General features: G+C 38.7%; 1 protein-coding gene and 1 long non-coding RNA gene across 4 annotated transcripts; one reads left to right on the forward strand and one right to left on the reverse strand.

The window, feature by feature from the left end:
* Positions 1-3,865: 3,865 nt before the first annotated feature.
* sec22bb (SEC22 homolog B, vesicle trafficking protein b) lies at positions 3,866-11,506 on the reverse strand. Its single transcript, XM_033622353.2, has 5 exons — positions 11,371-11,506; positions 7,993-8,102; positions 7,740-7,900; positions 6,235-6,381; positions 3,866-6,070 (listed from the first exon to the last, which is right to left on the reverse strand). Exons 1-5 carry the CDS (start codon positions 11,443-11,445, stop codon positions 5,916-5,918), a joined length of 648 nt encoding a protein of 215 aa, XP_033478244.1. The 5' UTR covers positions 11,446-11,506; the 3' UTR covers positions 3,866-5,915.
* Positions 11,360-15,659, forward strand: LOC117253379 (uncharacterized). Of its 3 annotated transcripts, XR_013491706.1 has the most exons (5): positions 11,360-11,494; positions 13,623-13,824; positions 13,955-14,029; positions 14,216-14,270; positions 14,447-15,659. It is a non-coding gene; the product is annotated as an uncharacterized LOC117253379 (long non-coding RNA). The 3 variants fall into 3 exon arrangements; XR_013491705.1 differs by having other exon boundaries at positions 13,955-14,270; XR_013491704.1 differs by having other exon boundaries at positions 13,623-14,270.
* The last annotated feature ends 712 nt before the right edge of the window (positions 15,660-16,371 follow it).

The following is a 16,371-nucleotide window of genomic DNA, read 5'->3' on the forward strand; positions in this document are numbered from 1 at the left end:
ACATTATACCTGCTTAGCATCAGCGTGCTAGCATTGTCACTGTGACCCTGTTAGCATCTTGATGTTAGCTTTTAGCTCAAAGCACAGCTGTGCTTAAGTGCAGTCGCACAGATCTGTTAGCATGGCTGTCTTAGTTTGCTTATCGAATTGGACTGTTATAATCTACTCTAGCTCCTTTTATGCTGTTATATTTGATTTGTTTTGTGCATGTTATGATGAGTTTGTGACAGTTTTGACGTCAAACTTGTGCTTGTTGTGTTGAACACTGGGTTAAAACTGGGTAATATTAATCCAGTATTGTGTCAGTGCCTTACTGATCCACTAGGTCAGTTTTAAATCCAGTGATTTTTTTTTACCATGCTAACTAAATTGTCCAAGGGGGTCTTTCTTTTTTAACACATATTGTTAGAGATCGAGGTCTATACTGCCCCTTGGGGGAGCAGTTGGAGATGCCTTCGTGAGACGTGACCAGTCAAAACTGCAAGACCAAATTGCATGAAAATAGTACAAGGAAAAGTGTTGCATTCAAAGCCTTACATTAGTAAAAGTATGTCAGTATTATCAGCAGAGTGTAATCAAAGTATGAAAAGTAAAGGTACCCTTTGTGCAGTAAAATGTTCCTTGTCTGTGTTTTACTCTTAGGATGTTTGCAGATTAATATTACTGCTGCATTAATGCGTGTGCTGCATTATACTGCTGTAGATGTTTAAGGTAGAGCTCATTTTAACTCCTTTATATACTGTTGGGTTGTTTAATGTACAGTAATGCATCATATTCTGTAAGACTATCATATGTTTGTTTCACTGTCAACTTTTCTTGAGCTCAGAAAAGCAGATGTGTTTTCAGCTTTGTGATGAAGCATTTTCCAACTGATCCAAGAGCATTTTAAAGGAGTTTATTTAGCTTAAGATGTAAGAGAAATGTCTCGACACATAAAAGAACAATAAATCCTTTAGTTTTATCGCAAACATTCAAACTCAAAACCACCAAATTTGGAAGTTTATGGTTTTAACAGGACAGGAAGGGTAGTAACTGAAGCTGTCTGTCAGATAAATGTAGTGGAGAGAAACTACAATATTTCCCTCTGAAGTGTCATGGAGTAGAAGTATAAAGTACAAGCACCTCCAGTGTGTACTTAAGTGCAGTACTTAGGTAAATGTAGTTAGTTACATTTCACCACGGATCCTCGAATAAATGAGATCAAAAGTTCAGTGGACATGAGGCACCACAATCAATTAATCTGCAGTGTTGTCAGCATGTTTGTTTCATTGTAACTTAAAGCTCTCGTGATTGAGTTTCTTTGCTGGGAACATGAGTGAAACTCTGTCGCCGCGTCTCAATTTGCATGCTCAACAGTTCCGGTGACTCTGAGATGAAGTGGCTGAGGGTGAAGGTCAAGGTCAAGGTCACGTTGTTTTAATGTCCTGTGTCTTTAAGATTACACAAGACTCAGGAGAAGTCGAGTGTGGGTGGACGGTCTTGTGGTTGTGTCTCAGTCTTCGACAGGAAATTTAATCAAGATAGGGTAATATGAGTTGGCAAGAGTAGCCTACACAGCACATGTGCTGTTCTCTAAAACTGATGAATGCTGAAGAACCTTTCTACCTGTCTTGGTTTGTGAGATAGTGCGTGAGTGTGTGTGTGTGTGTGTGTGTGTGTGTGTGTGTTTAAATCAGGCTATGTGTGTTTAGTACATGCGCTGTATTCCTGACCCTTGATCACACAAAGTATTTTAATCCAATCAGCTTCGTTTTCACATGACTGTCACACACTCGCTGCTGCTATGGTAACCTGCAGAGGAAGGGGAGAAAGTGCTGGAGCGAGAGAGAGGTATGTTGTCCTCTCTTTAATCACTGTGACATTTACGCACACACAGACACATATATATTTTACTCGTCAACTATGTGGTGCTCAAGTTTCCTTGTTTAAATTACACAATTACAACCCGTGATTTCTGAAGGAAGTCTAATGCCCCTTTAATGACCAGAGAATGTGTGGCAGATAATAGACAAGAAATCCATCAGGTAAAATACTGATATTATTAAAATTACATTCAAAAATTCAAGATCTTTTCTGTGTCTGGAGAGTCAGGATTAAAGGCACACAGGTCTGAATGTAGTAAGAATGGCTGGGCAAATGGTGACAAATACAGACTATGACTGACACTGATAGACAGGATAGAGACAGGCTGCAAGCATGAGCACACATGAAAGCACACGACACAGAAACAAAACTACCAAAAAAGAAATCTACAAAAGAGACAGTTATTAACAAAGGAAGGTTTGCACAAAGCATCTTTCGGGTAACGAAAGCTGTTTTGATGGAACAAGATCACAAAGAGAGATAACTTTTGATCACGACTGAGGCCAAAACTTACAAATACCTACTTCCCTTGAGAGGTGAAAAGGTTAGTCTGTGCCCTGTGGTTTGCTTTTGGCACGCTACCCCTTCTGCTGCTTCTCATTTTTTCTCTCACATTTCCTGTTCTACCTCAAGTTGAAGCTGCTCTGTCAGCTTTCAGTGCAAGTCGCTGCATTTGTCATGAGCCAGAAACTTTCATCTGCAACCCTTTTTTTTTTTTTTTTTAACTCTGTCCCTTTCCCCAGAAGCTGCAGCCTATATTTTCCCTTCCTTTATAAACTAACCTATGATTTGGAGCTCAGCTAGCAGAAGGCCACTGTCAGCAGCAGCAGAAGTTGCAAGTCAGGGAGATTTTGAGCCTCTTTTTTTTTTCTTTGACTGCATGTGTGCAACAGTGAGCAAAGCACTCTATCTGCTGGTCAGGGGTGGTATTGTATCACCATCCTGTTTCTGGTGGTAAACACCATGTGTCCAGTGATCAGGCCATAAAGCACTAAAAGATCTTGATGACACTGATCTTCCTTTGCAATTTATCTACATTATTTTTTAGGATGTATGGATCTTAAGGCAAAGCGCTCTGACAAATGTATGTTTGGTGTTTTGATATCTGCTTGCAAGAAAGCCCTCACAAGGCGCTGGCTGCGTCCTGAACCCCCCACATGAGAGGAGTGGATATCTATTGTAAATTATATTTATGTTATGGAAAAGATTACTTTTTCTCTTCATCTTCAGAAAAATGTGTTCATTAAATTCTGAGTGAAGTGGGCTAATTACGTAAGACCCTTATGACCTGATTTTGTGAAGGTATCATACAAAAGACCCTGTGATGTTTAGTCAAGCGAACCTCATTGATTCCTTTTTTTTGGTCTCTTTAATCCCTCCTCAAGTCTCACCAACATACGGCGCTTATATGCACACTTAATCTCTCCAAAATGTTTTATTGAGTTCTTAAATTGTGAAAAAAAAATTGAAAAGCAGGATAAATTGTCAAAAAGAAAATAGCACAAGTCAGTAAGTATTTCTCGAAAACGGGTGTTAAAAAATAATAGCTGTGGAAGCGAAACAAACAGGCTGTGATGCATTCAAAGTGCCCTCTGAGTCACTGAGTTTCCTACTCAGAAGTTGGGTTAATTCATGTTTTTTCCCCCCATTTTAAAGAGAGTTATTTTCCTGGAAGTGGTTTGCATACTGTAAATTACTCATACAGTAGTAGGAAAACCTGTCTTTAAGGTTAAACCTCACACTGTTCGTTCAGACTGCTGTGTTGAAATGGCAAATTCCTGTCTTAGAAAACCCTAACAAATTAACTTACTTTTGCATTTCAACAGTCTAAAAACAGGATCATTAGCATATACACTGGTGGCAGTTTGCTGCATGTGTATTCTGCATTGACGCCTTTAAAACCAGTAAGAGCAACTTTGTAATTCAGGCATCTCTATTTGCATTCCCAGTCACAAAACACCTGATACTGATCAGTTCGAGTTCCTGTCAGAAAGGAAGCATGTTTTGTGCAAATGATTTTATTTATAGATTGCAGACAGAACAGAAAAAGAGAGGGTGTCCTTTCCAGCCGTGAGCACCTGTAGCTCTCAGCGTGAATCCACTCTGAAACTGAGTCTATACGTGTAAACTTTGTACAAAATAAAAAGGACCCAAACAGAAACAGACATCTTATTTTTCTTTTCTTTTTTTCAAATGCCTGCTTACAGAAGGTGCTGGTCCACACAGTCACGGTGCAGGAGAGCAGGGTACACTATTGAGGTCAGGTTAGGGACTGTACGAAAATTATTCTGCAGTTTCACTTGTTGTTGTTTTTTTTTTTTAAATGAACCCTTTGAAATGTGGAGGAACAGCAGTTTTCTTGTGCTGCATTCAGGCGCCTTTTGGAAGTATTTAAACCTTTGAACTTTGAGCAAATTGGCGCGATTTCTTTCAAAAACATGAGAAAAAAGGCAATGAGCAACTTGGCAAGAAATGTTCCACACATTGCAAAAAAATAAATTTAGAAAATTAAGAGAAGCTGGGGAAACCCATATTTATAATTATTATATCTTTAAAATTATGTCAGAATTATTCTAATTTTTAAGCTTTTTTTTTAAGGTCATTTCCTTGTCTTTTGTTTTTACTAGTTTTCTTGTTTTTAATTTTAATTTTTTTTTTTTTACTAATTTCTTGCTATTTTTTGGGGTCATTTCTTCTTTCGTTGTTCATTTGCTTTCTTCCCATGTTTTTAGAATAAACCAAGCCAATTTGCTCAGGTTACAAAGGGTTAAAGCAAGGCCCTCTCCAGCATCATTAATACTTTCTTTGGGGCCCTTCCTGTAAATATTCCAGCCACTTTTTATTTAAGAACAAAGAGATACTAACTAAAAGGCTTAACATGAATTATAACAAAAACTAACCTTATATGATACATGCTAATAGAGATAATTAAATCAGTATGATACTTAAATTATAAATATCCATCTTCTGTTTCTCCTCATCGATGTATTGATCTTATTAGCTAGTCGACTGTGATGGGACAAAACAGAAAATTAAACTGTGACAGGATTGTTGTCCTCTTCATGTGATAAAGGGCACCTTTATGAGCCACTGTGCACACTTAAAAAAATGTTGACAACATTGATGGGACTATTTGACCCTTTAAAAAACAACATGATAAATCACTTTGCAAGGGAAGGCTGAAAAATATATTTGGGGTGAGTAAAATTACATGACGCATCCCCTGATCTCCTTTTCAGCAAACAAATAAAATAAAAATAGAAATAATAAAACAAACAAAAAAACATTAACCTCCCCTTTTATGACTCCCTAATAATTTTTGTACAGTCCTTTATAGGATCACTGACGTCCCATAATGGGGAAAATAATTAGACACAGGTGAACTAGCATTTTGCAAGGCGTACAATATTATTTTAAAAAAGCCATCTTAAATTATTTTTCCTATTTTCCTGCTAAACCGATTTAACTAAAAGAATCAATGCCATGTTTTTGAAATATTTCTAACTGCATACTGTATGTTGTTGTATCACTACTGTGATTATATGTTAATGAATGTGGATACCCATATAATGTGCTCAGGATAAATACAGGTGTGTGTGTTTTGTTGCTCTCTCCTGTATTATTAGACAGTATACAAGATTAAATCAGTCCTGTTACAGTAAAGTACAGTACAGCTTTGGAAACTCTTCATTTTCCCTCCACACTTCAAAACCAATCACCCACAAAAACAGAGCAATCACCCCCCACCCCCCAAACACACACATTCGCACACACACACATTCACTCACATCCTCTTAATCTATCTCCAGGGCAACTACTAGCGCATTACGGTACAACTGTTAATAATAAAACTATGTATTATGACATCATTTATATTCAGATCACACATCCATGGACAGGCGAGAACAAAATGGGCGGTGGTATGTCTGCAAAGTCTTATTAAGAGCAGGGGTTCTGTTTTTAGTCAAAGGTGACAGCTTCTCGTAGTGTCTGCAGACTCATTTTCCACTTCAGCACCTCCTTCTCCTCCTCCTTCTTCCCTTTTTCCTCTCTCAGAGCCACCAAAAGCGTACATAGACAATGAGCATGATGAAAAAGACGCCACCGGCTGCCAGCTTGGCATAGGTGGAGCGGGTATTCAGATACTTGGCGTCGCTCCTGTACTTCTTTGACAGGCTGGACAAGTTGCTGGCCTTGGAGTCCAGCGCTGCGGAGAGGAGGAACAGGAGGAAAGGGAACAAAAGACGAGAGTGGAGAAAGGAGGAGAGACACAAATGAGGATCACAGCGAGAATAAGAAGAGAATCCCTCCTTGCTTTTATTATTCAGTGTGAGAAGGACACGCTGCAGACCTGAGATAATGCAGACTTACCGGAGAGAGCCTCTCCTCGCTGCAGCACCTCCTCTATGTTAGCCACCATGATCCTCTGTACGTCCTGGAGCTCTGTGTTGATGCTGCCCAAATTCCTTCTCGCTCTGCTGTCAATGTACGACTTCTTGGTTTTTTGGATGTAGGTATCTGGTGAGGAAGCAGTACAGATAAAACAAGCAGTGTTCCAGTTTCTTGGAGGCCTGCTGCTTACGGTCTGGCCACTAGTCGCTACCTTTTTATGAATCCCCGACCTCACCTGAGCACTGTGCGGGCCCATAAACATCCCAAACAGAGAAACTAAAGAGAAAATACAGGCAGAGGGTGGAGTGTCTGCAGAGAAATACACTGCCACACACTTCTAGTCGCTGACTGAGAGTGATTATTTCTGTATACTATTTCTGCCAAATGACTTGTGCAGATGACTGTCACCTCTTTGTTCCACAGCCCTGGTGCGCTGTTACATTTGTGTGTTTGACAGTTTCCTCTCTCTGATAGATTTAATAAGCAGCATAATAAACTAGAGGAGCTGCGTTTGAGTTCACTCAGCAAAATCGGCCTGGAGGCTCTGTTGTGATTTGCCAAAAAGCTGCCAAAGAAGAAGTGATGCAGTGGTGGGCCAGTGGGATGCTGCCCAGGGCGACAAGCCAACAGTGACGTGAGGCAGCGTTGCCTGATTTCTCCATCCAGTGTGCTGTCTCAGTAAGAATCTTGCTTAGAATTTAGAGCCAGAGAACTTGCAAAACAGACTAGAAAAAACTCCATAAGGTTTGTCTGAGGGCATGTGGGTGGGGAACAGGGAGTGCAGGGTGGGCTGTGTGTCCAGACAATATGCAGGTTACATTAACAAGGTGTAACCAGAGCAGACGGGCTATATGGAGACAAACCTGGGACACAATGTTCGATAAAACCCTCCTTCTCCCCTCAAACAAAGAGGAGTCAAATCTCACTCAAGTGTCCCTCACAGGGAACAAAAATGAGGGTTTATTGATCTCGTATCGTGTCGAACTTCAGTGGATCATAACACATCAGGTATGGAATTAATCTGAAGATGTTCTGGTTCAAAATGACACCAAACTTTTCTAGTTTTTGAGCCACAACAAAGGCCAAAATGTGGCCTGTAACAGATGAGGTAAGGCTTGTTTTAAGCCTAGATAATGTGATTTTGTTGATCACATGTTGCCCCAGTTAGGAGGAGTGAGGAGTCAGCAGTCATTTACGATATTAATCAGCCAATAAAACAGGATATGAATCCACACAAGCAGATCCTTGTGCATACAGTCATGAAAGTGCGCCTTGAGCAAGGACAACGACCTCATCCTCAATACAAAGACAACAAAAGAAATGATAATAGACTTAAGGAAAAACAAAAACTGGAGCGGGTTGTGAAGACGGCTGAGAGGATCATGAGCTTCCCCCTACCGTATCTACTCAGGCCGTCTTCTCACACAAGCCACAAACATAAGGTCGGACTTTAGAGACTATATATACATCTCTTTTCTTCTTACCAAATTCAATGAAGGAGTAGGGCCGGGAGACTGTGGGGACTTTCTTTCCATGCTGCTCATGAAACTCTGCCTGCAGGTCTTCGAGGTAAGCAAAGGCCAGCTTCTTGGGAAAGCTAGCTTCACACAGCACCAGGTAGCACACTCCTTTCTCTATAACATAGCTGCAGAGAGAACAGAAAGAGTCAAGAAACCATCACAGACATAACTGTGTATTCTAGATGTATTTTATGTTTGAAATGTTCTTCAGACTCACTGAAATGACATGGAGCCGGCCTCTAAAGTGCAGCGTGTGGGACTCTGATCATTGAGTTTCCTGAAGAGCTGCTTCGCTTGACTCTGATACTGCTGAAGGTCCCGACCCAACTGAACAGATGAAAAACACAAAGCCAGTTACGGCACGACTCACTCACACACCACACAGAAAATATGGGGTTCAGTCGGGGCAAGCAACTGACTTGTGCATGCCACATTTGCAGGTACCGCTCACAGTCAAGTTTCACTATTTTAGCTCCACAGGAGACACAAACAACAAAAATACGAGAGCGGTAACTTGTTACAAGACGGACAAAAATAGCAGCCACCTCCAGTGCAGATTTCACACTCTTTTCCTTGATGGTGTTAATTTTTTTGCCCTGGAAAGTGTGCTGAAAATAAACAGTTGGCACACATACACTAGAGACAGACTCAGCAGTGTGATGCTACAACTGAGACTGAAGTTAGGGCTGTTTTAAAGAGAGCAAACAACCGCTCCAACTGTTTGTGGTCAATCATATAAGGTCAGAATTTGGGTGGTGGTGGTGGTGTTCATTTCCTGGTTGTTTACAGCAACACTGTAGCATCACAGACACATGCACAGTATGATGTTTGAAGCATGGAGCAGAGACACAACAAACCTTTTCACTTCCCTTTTTGAAAGCAAATAAGAGAGTGAGGGAGAGATGTTAGACTCAAACACATTACAACAACACAACGTGTCACACACGTGCCGTCCATTTTAACAATTCTCATATGTTAAGTTTATGTTTTGAGGCCAATATCAATATAGATATTTCACTTTTAATAGACAATTGATGGGTATGACATGCAAGTACATAACTAGGGATGCTGCACCTGAAACACTCAGCTGGACAGTCTGATATTTGAGAGTTTAAAAAAATCTACAAACACCATATCAGCCGTATTCATTTTTTTTTAACATAAACTAACACTTTTAATAAAAAAACGTTCAATTTAATAATTTAAAAATGCATGATACCTACTAAGCAGATCATTTTACAGTTTAAAAAAATAAATGTGTCAGCGCCCTCTGGTGGACAAAATATGTAATGACTACACTGTTTTATTTTTTAAAATATTATAATATTTAATTTATTTATAAATATATAATATATAATAATATAAAATACATAATAATATAATAATATATAATAATGTTTTTTAAAATAATTTAAATATTATAATATTTCATTTTAACAATTTCCTACACATTTCCTACAACTACACATATATCTATATGACAGAGCAGTAACAAATACTCAATTAATGAATTATTCAATCTAAAAAAATTACTAGGCAGCCATTTTGATTACCAAGTAATTGTGGATCAAAGCAAAAATGCCAAAAAGAAAAATTAAATAGGAGAAGATCAGATGGACTCTAAGAGGGTTTATTTAGTAATTTAACACTAATTGGCAGCCTTCAGCCTTTGCTGAGGATATGGAAGCTGACAGCACAACTATGTAATCTGTACCATTTTAATCTCTCTGTGTTATTTATCTTTGTTTTGTGGATATCAGGCTATGCATAATGGATATATGTGTATGTCTGGTATGGGGGACCTGTTTGGACCTTTGATATAATGTAAAAAAAAAAACAACAATAAAAACTACCTTGATTAAAAAAAGTGACATTTCCAGGTTCTAAAATGTGAAGAATTGCAACTTTACTTGGTCTTACTTTATAGTAAATTTAATATTTTTAGATTTGTAAATGTTAACTGGACAACACAAAACATCTGATGAAGTCACTTTAGGCTACGGCTGGGCAAAATATCACTATTATATTGATATCTAATATGAGACTAAATACTGTCTTAGATTTTGGATATGATAATATATAACAGTGTTGTCTCTTCCTGGTTTTTAAGGCTGCATTACCTCCCACTCAGTTCAAGCTGTTCTATTATTTGCCTTTACCTACTGAGTCATTACATCCACATTACTCGTTATTGTTTATCACAAATATCACTGTGTAAATATGTTGTGAAAGCACCATAGCCTACCCGACAATACTGTCGCAATATTGATAAAGGTATTTGGCCAACAGTATCATGATTAGAGCTGCACAGGGTGTCTACAGGTATCAGACAGTTAAATATAATGCTTTTTAAGAGCAATTCAAGATACCGTTTAATCAAATTTAGGACAGATTTTTGTCATGTTTTACTTATGTAAGCATTGCAGGTAGCATTGCAGGCAAGTAGTATATGTGTGGTCTTGTGCAGAGGTAAGTGTTATTTAGGAATATGGTTAATAGAGTTAAGTTAATCTACATTTTTCCAACAGGTAAGGGCAAGTATGATGTAAAATGACAGTATTATAGTTTTTAAAGATTTGTAAAATTAGAAATGCTTCACTCATTGTCACAATAAGAAATAAAATGGATAAATTAAATTAGATAAAATGTATGTAGTAGCTAAACCATGCAAATTCAAGACTATTTATTGTTAGGGTTAAATTGAATTTAAGACTATTTTAAGACTTTTTGAGGGAAGACTTTTAACACATATTCCATTAATAAAATAGTTAAAGGTTTTAATTATATTATAGTAATAAAACATTTGTTTAACCAAAAATAACCTTCTGTTTGAAACCCTTTAAGGGTCATACAGACTGATAATAATATAAATTCTGTGATACCATGACACGGTGATATTTTCTGAGACACAGACAATCTAACATTGCAACCCTAATTGTGACATCTGATATTCTCCATATCGCCCAGTCCTGCTTTAGCCTCCAGGATGTTGTAACAGGCTACTCTGTTTTCTAATATGTTGTAGACCAAGTGATTAATTGATTAATGGAGAAAACAAGTTGCAGCCCTACTGTACTATGACTTAAATCGTTAATATATATATATATATATATATATATATATATATATATATATATATATATATATTGATGGGGCTCTAATCTGAAATATTCTGCTTAAAAAAATGTCAACTCATGCCTTTAATACAGGTGTTACTGACTTAATTCTGACCTGATACAACACACAGACATGTCTGACAGTGGAAAGCAGATTTTGTAGTTTTGTAAAGACCTAAACTTGACTGTGTTTAGCCTCACAGAAGTTACTGGTCAAGTTGTGCAACGCATGAGTGGTATGAAGCAGCCTGTGAATAAGGTCAGAGTTAAAACACAGGGAGGCTGTTCTGAGAGGAATGACTCAGTTGCTTTTGGGTAAATAAAAGGCAGCCTGTGTGTACAGATAGACAGGCCTACAGAGGCTAGTTAATGTTAGCTAACGTTAACGTGTCACTACAACTTGGAGGCGGTTACAGCAGCAGCCTGGACTGATAACCAGCTCACAGCTAGCCAAAGAAAAAAAGAGGTGATATTTTAACCTGCTCGTCCTCCTGCATTGAGGCGGCTAACGGCAGCCCGTCAGCCAGCCGAGCGATCATCGTCAGCAGCACCATCTCTCCGCGATGTCCCGGTGTGTCTCCGCCGCCCGCTGAAACCTTACAGGTAACTGGTAACCAGTGTTTGACAGGCTGTAAACTGACAACACCACAGGGCTGACGCGCTGAGCTGGCCGGAAACGCAAGAGCTTTCTGTGTCACAGCTAAATAAGTCCGTCCCCTCGTAATGCGGAAGATAGTAACCGCAAATACAGTTCCGCATTAGAATATATTTTTTTTAATCAACTTTATTGAGCTTTAAAGATACAGTGTGAGCAGAAACACATCTGAGCAAGATTATACACATACAAATGTTTCTTCAAAGATATAAAAAGGACATTGTTGTGGACTGCTCATTTTGTAAACTAATTTCAGAAGATTTAGCCTATACTTTAAATTTTGGTCTCGTCCCAACTCCTGTATTTTTTTATTTTTTTTTGCAAGATGTCTGTTCATTTATTTTCTATTATATTGATTTTGAATATTCCTTTTTTCTTTAATGAAAATGTATTTTTTGGCTGTTCTGATCCCCTGGCATAGTATGGCATTTATGCTATTTAGTAATAAAATGTAAGTAAAATATAATAAATAAAATAAAATAAAATAAAATAAAATAAAATAAAATAAATTAAATTAAATTGAAATTAGATGAAATGAAATGAAATAAAATAATCATAATAAAAACATAGAAATGGAGCATTGAAAAAAGAATATTTTTAGAAAATAATATGTTAAAATTATAATAAAATAAAGCTGTGAAAAGGTAAAATACAGCATTAAAAATAAAAAGAGTATATATATCTATTTCTAGTTTATTGATATTATTATTATCATCATAATCATCTTATTATTTCTAGACTGAATGTCTGTTTAAGTTAAAAGTAACTATTCACAATTTATTTAATTTATTAGTATTATTATCATCATCATCATCATCATCATCATAGATCAAGTGGACTTATTGTGTATAATTTGCACTTTGCTTGAGGTCTATGTACTACCTTTTATCAAAGGCTTAAAATCATTTAATCCCATGTCTCCATCCACTGAAGAAGACCATAAGGTGCAACTGAAAGCAACAGGAAAAATAAATGGACCTTGAGTTGAGATTATTTTTGACTGATTATTGTTTCAAAGGTTGGAAATGATTTTTTATTGTTAAATTGGGACATTCTTTGTAACAATCATCAATAATTAGTCTTTTATGAGTTTTGTAGAAAATAAAAAATATATACAGTACCAGTCAAAAGTTTGGTCATACTTTTTCATTCGTGTGACCAAACTTTTGACTGGTACTGCATGTGCACCCTAACATGTGTTCTTTTCATAAAATCATTTACAAAGTGTTTATTTGCAAAAAAAAAAAAAAAATCGTTTTAGAAACTAGCCCTACAGTTTGTCTGGGTTGGCCAATTTGATAATCTGTTCATGAATGATTAGTTAAAATGCAGCCTTTTTAAAATAAGGCCATGAGGAAGCCTTGATACGAAAGTGATTTTTGCTGGTGTCAAGATAACATAAGCTCCTGAATGCAGTCGGCCAAGAAAAATTCTGCCATCTCCACAAAACAGAGCTCTCTGTTTGGCATGAGTCATTGTGTAAGCCATCTTTCCATTTGCATTCTGCTTATTGCACAGAATGATATCACTCTTGCTCCACTAATCCTTTATTGTCCTTTATACCGTGGAGCAACCAAAGATCAAAATGAGTCAGTTTATCTGGCAGTTGTAGGTGTGAAGTTAAAACAGCTGAGGGCAGCATTGGCCACTTTTAGGGAAAGCCTCAGTGAGACACGCGTTCTCTACAACACACAAAGAATTACTGTATGGTACTGAACCTCTTTCATCCAAACAGCTGCATTTTGTCATCAGAGACAGTTTCAAGGCATTGCTCAGGATTTATTTTTCATTTCCCATAATACACTGATATAACTGTAATTTGAAACAACTGGTTTTGAGATGTCACATGGAGCACACAGCACTGTGCAGCAAATAATGTGAACTCCAGGTATGAAAGCTGGCGAGAATCCACCCAAAGACTTTGCATGAGAATTGCTATAGCGTGGCAGCCCTTCTCCAAACACATGCTTATACAAACATCTGTCAGGCAACTAATAAGCAGTCTGCAGACAGCATCAACTAGAGTCTGATACTTCATAACCACAGTGAGAGTCTCCTCCTCTGAACAATATGCAGACTGGCGAGAGATGAAGAGAGAAAGAAACACTTCACCAGACCTTTCACGACCTCTCAGTCTTGTCACTTGTGACTGAGCCAGGTGGCGTGTCTACAGGGAGTTCCTGTCACAGGCTGCAGCCCTGTCACGGCAAACCCCCACCAAGTGACCCCCGGCGTCTGCCACACAGCATGTCTGCTGCCTGTCTGACATTTTATGGAGGTGAGAGCATGAGCTGAGAGAAACAAGCTAAAAGACCAGATATGTGTATCCCCTCACAGGATATTTCATAGGAAACAAGCCCTTTTCAAACCTAAAATAATACTGGCGTGATTAAATCCTTCCTTTGTAGGAAGAACTGGACTTTCAGGATAGGAAACATGGAGGAAGTGAGTTTAAAGGCAGCTGAGGAGGAGAATGACAGATGGTATGTTACAGATGGAAAAGGACACTAGAACGATGTGAAACAGATGAGACTGGAAAAGGAAAGTGCCATGTATAACAAGTGTAAAATTAATTAAAAGTTTGACAGGAGAAAGCCACATCTCACTACTCCACCCTCTACTGTGTGTGTGGATATGGCTAACCAAGTGTGATTTTTCTGTTTTAACAGCACACCTCTTTGTAAAGTGTCTTGGCACTTTCATTTACAAGAAACACCCACAATGGTGAGATGATGCAGCTTCGCAGCACCTTCACCTGTTGCTACTCATGCGGTTACTCTGTATCATCCACACACACACACACACAGCCCAATTTGATCTCTAGTTGTCTACTCTGCACCAGTAAAACCATTGCATAGTGACAGATAAACAACACCTCCATTTTTTCCCCTTTGTTTTAGTGTAAAGAAGTACATTCTGAAGATGCTCATCCATCTACAGAACAGATGATGACTAGCCTGAGATATCCAAAGAAAGATAAGTGCAATTGCAATGTTATGTTTCTTCATGTTTAGTCACCCTACTACTCCCTGTCATTACATGTGCATATTTACATCTCCACACCTGTGTAGTAATGCTGACATCACCACATCAAACTAAAGCGGATGCTATTGATGAGGCAGGTTAAGTTATCCCCTATTTTACAAACCATTTAGAAAGTGTCTGAGCAACAGGGTTACACCAGTACCGTTTTAAGATAGAAGTATGATGCAAATTATTATGCAATACAATACGTATTGGTGGTGCAGGATGGGGGAGCCCCTCAGCGAGTTTGCATGTTCTCCCAATGTCAGCGTGGGTTTTCTCCGGGTACTCCAGCTTCCTCCCACAGTCCAACGACATGCAGGTTAATTGGTGACTCTAAATTGTCCGTAGGTGTGAATGTGAGTGTGAATGGTTGTCTGTCTCTATGTGTCAGCCCTGTGATAGTCTGGTGACCTGTCCAGGGTGTACCCTGCCTCTCGCCCAGTGTCAGCTGGGATAGGCTCCAGCCCCTCCGCGACCCCTAAAAGGATAAGCAGTTATGGAAAATGAATTAATAAACAATAAGTATTGGTGTTTTTTCCAGCCTGTTCTCACTCCTAACCCCTCAAATACCTCTGCTTTGTCTCTCTTCTAGCTCTGCGTCAGACACCAACACACAGAGATACTCTTCACGATAGTATCATACGCACTGGTGGCTATTTCTGACGCCAAAGGCAACTACTGTAGTCCATCCATTCACCCATTTTCATCCCCTTTTCCAGGGCCTGGTCGTGGGGTCAGCAGGCAGAGCAAAGCACCCCAGACGTCCCTCTCGCCAACAACACTTTCCAGCTCCTCCTGGGGGACCCCAAGGCGTTCCCAGGCCAGATGACATATGAAATCCCTCCAGCGTGTTCGTGGTCTGCCCTGGGGCCTCCTACCAAAACTAACTACTATAGCACAAAGAGGTGGTATAAAGGTGGATGTGTCACATGACATGACATTAGTTAATAACAACTTTACTTATTTTAAACCACACCATTATGTTTTTTTCTAAACCTAACCACTGGCTTTTGTTGCATACACTTAACCAGGGACTTTGTTGCCTTAACCGAAGGAAATTAACCTAATAAATAAGTGTTTTACCTATGTTGTAAGTTTATTTTGAAAAAGACTGAAGCAGAAACTGTGAAAACAGAAATATATTTTGAAAAGACACAATACATGTGACAAGTGTCAATTGAGATGTTGACAGTGTGCATCCACAACTGACACTGGAGGGTACCTAGCGTGTCAAATTTTGGCATGGACATCCACTAACATAGCAGATGTGTTTGACAAGTTGGGATGAGAAAGGGTTGTTTTTTCAGACAGCTTTATTCTAATCAGGATGGAAGTATCTCAAGCAGCATTTCACATGAAGTCAACTACTCAGTTTCACTTGCTCCTGAAATCTGGCACCTCTTAGCCCTCACAAGTGCATCAATATTAAGTGTGCAAAGTGATCTAGTGGGCTGGATCGGACCCTATGGTGGGCAAGTTCTGCCCATATGTTTGACAGCCCCGATCAAGCACTGTCACCCATTGAAGTTTTAGTTTTGATCATATATTTACCAGCTCACTTCAGTTCAGCATCTTTTGCATCATATAATCACCATTTTCTCTTTGTTTATTTTTTTTCTGCTCCAACAGCCCTGTGTACTCATGAGGATTATCAGTGTCATTCTATATCATCTCTCCTTTCTATCTGCTCCATCTGTCAACATGGCACCAGTCCTGTGCCACCGCAGCTGCAGGCTCATACTCACACAGCAGGGAGTCACATAAAAACTGAAGTCACCTGGTTGTTCTCAGTTGTTTC

Source organism: Epinephelus lanceolatus, chromosome 6 (assembly GCF_041903045.1).
Source record: "Epinephelus lanceolatus isolate andai-2023 chromosome 6, ASM4190304v1, whole genome shotgun sequence".
Classification (NCBI taxonomy): Eukaryota; Metazoa; Chordata; class Actinopteri; order Perciformes; family Serranidae; genus Epinephelus; species Epinephelus lanceolatus.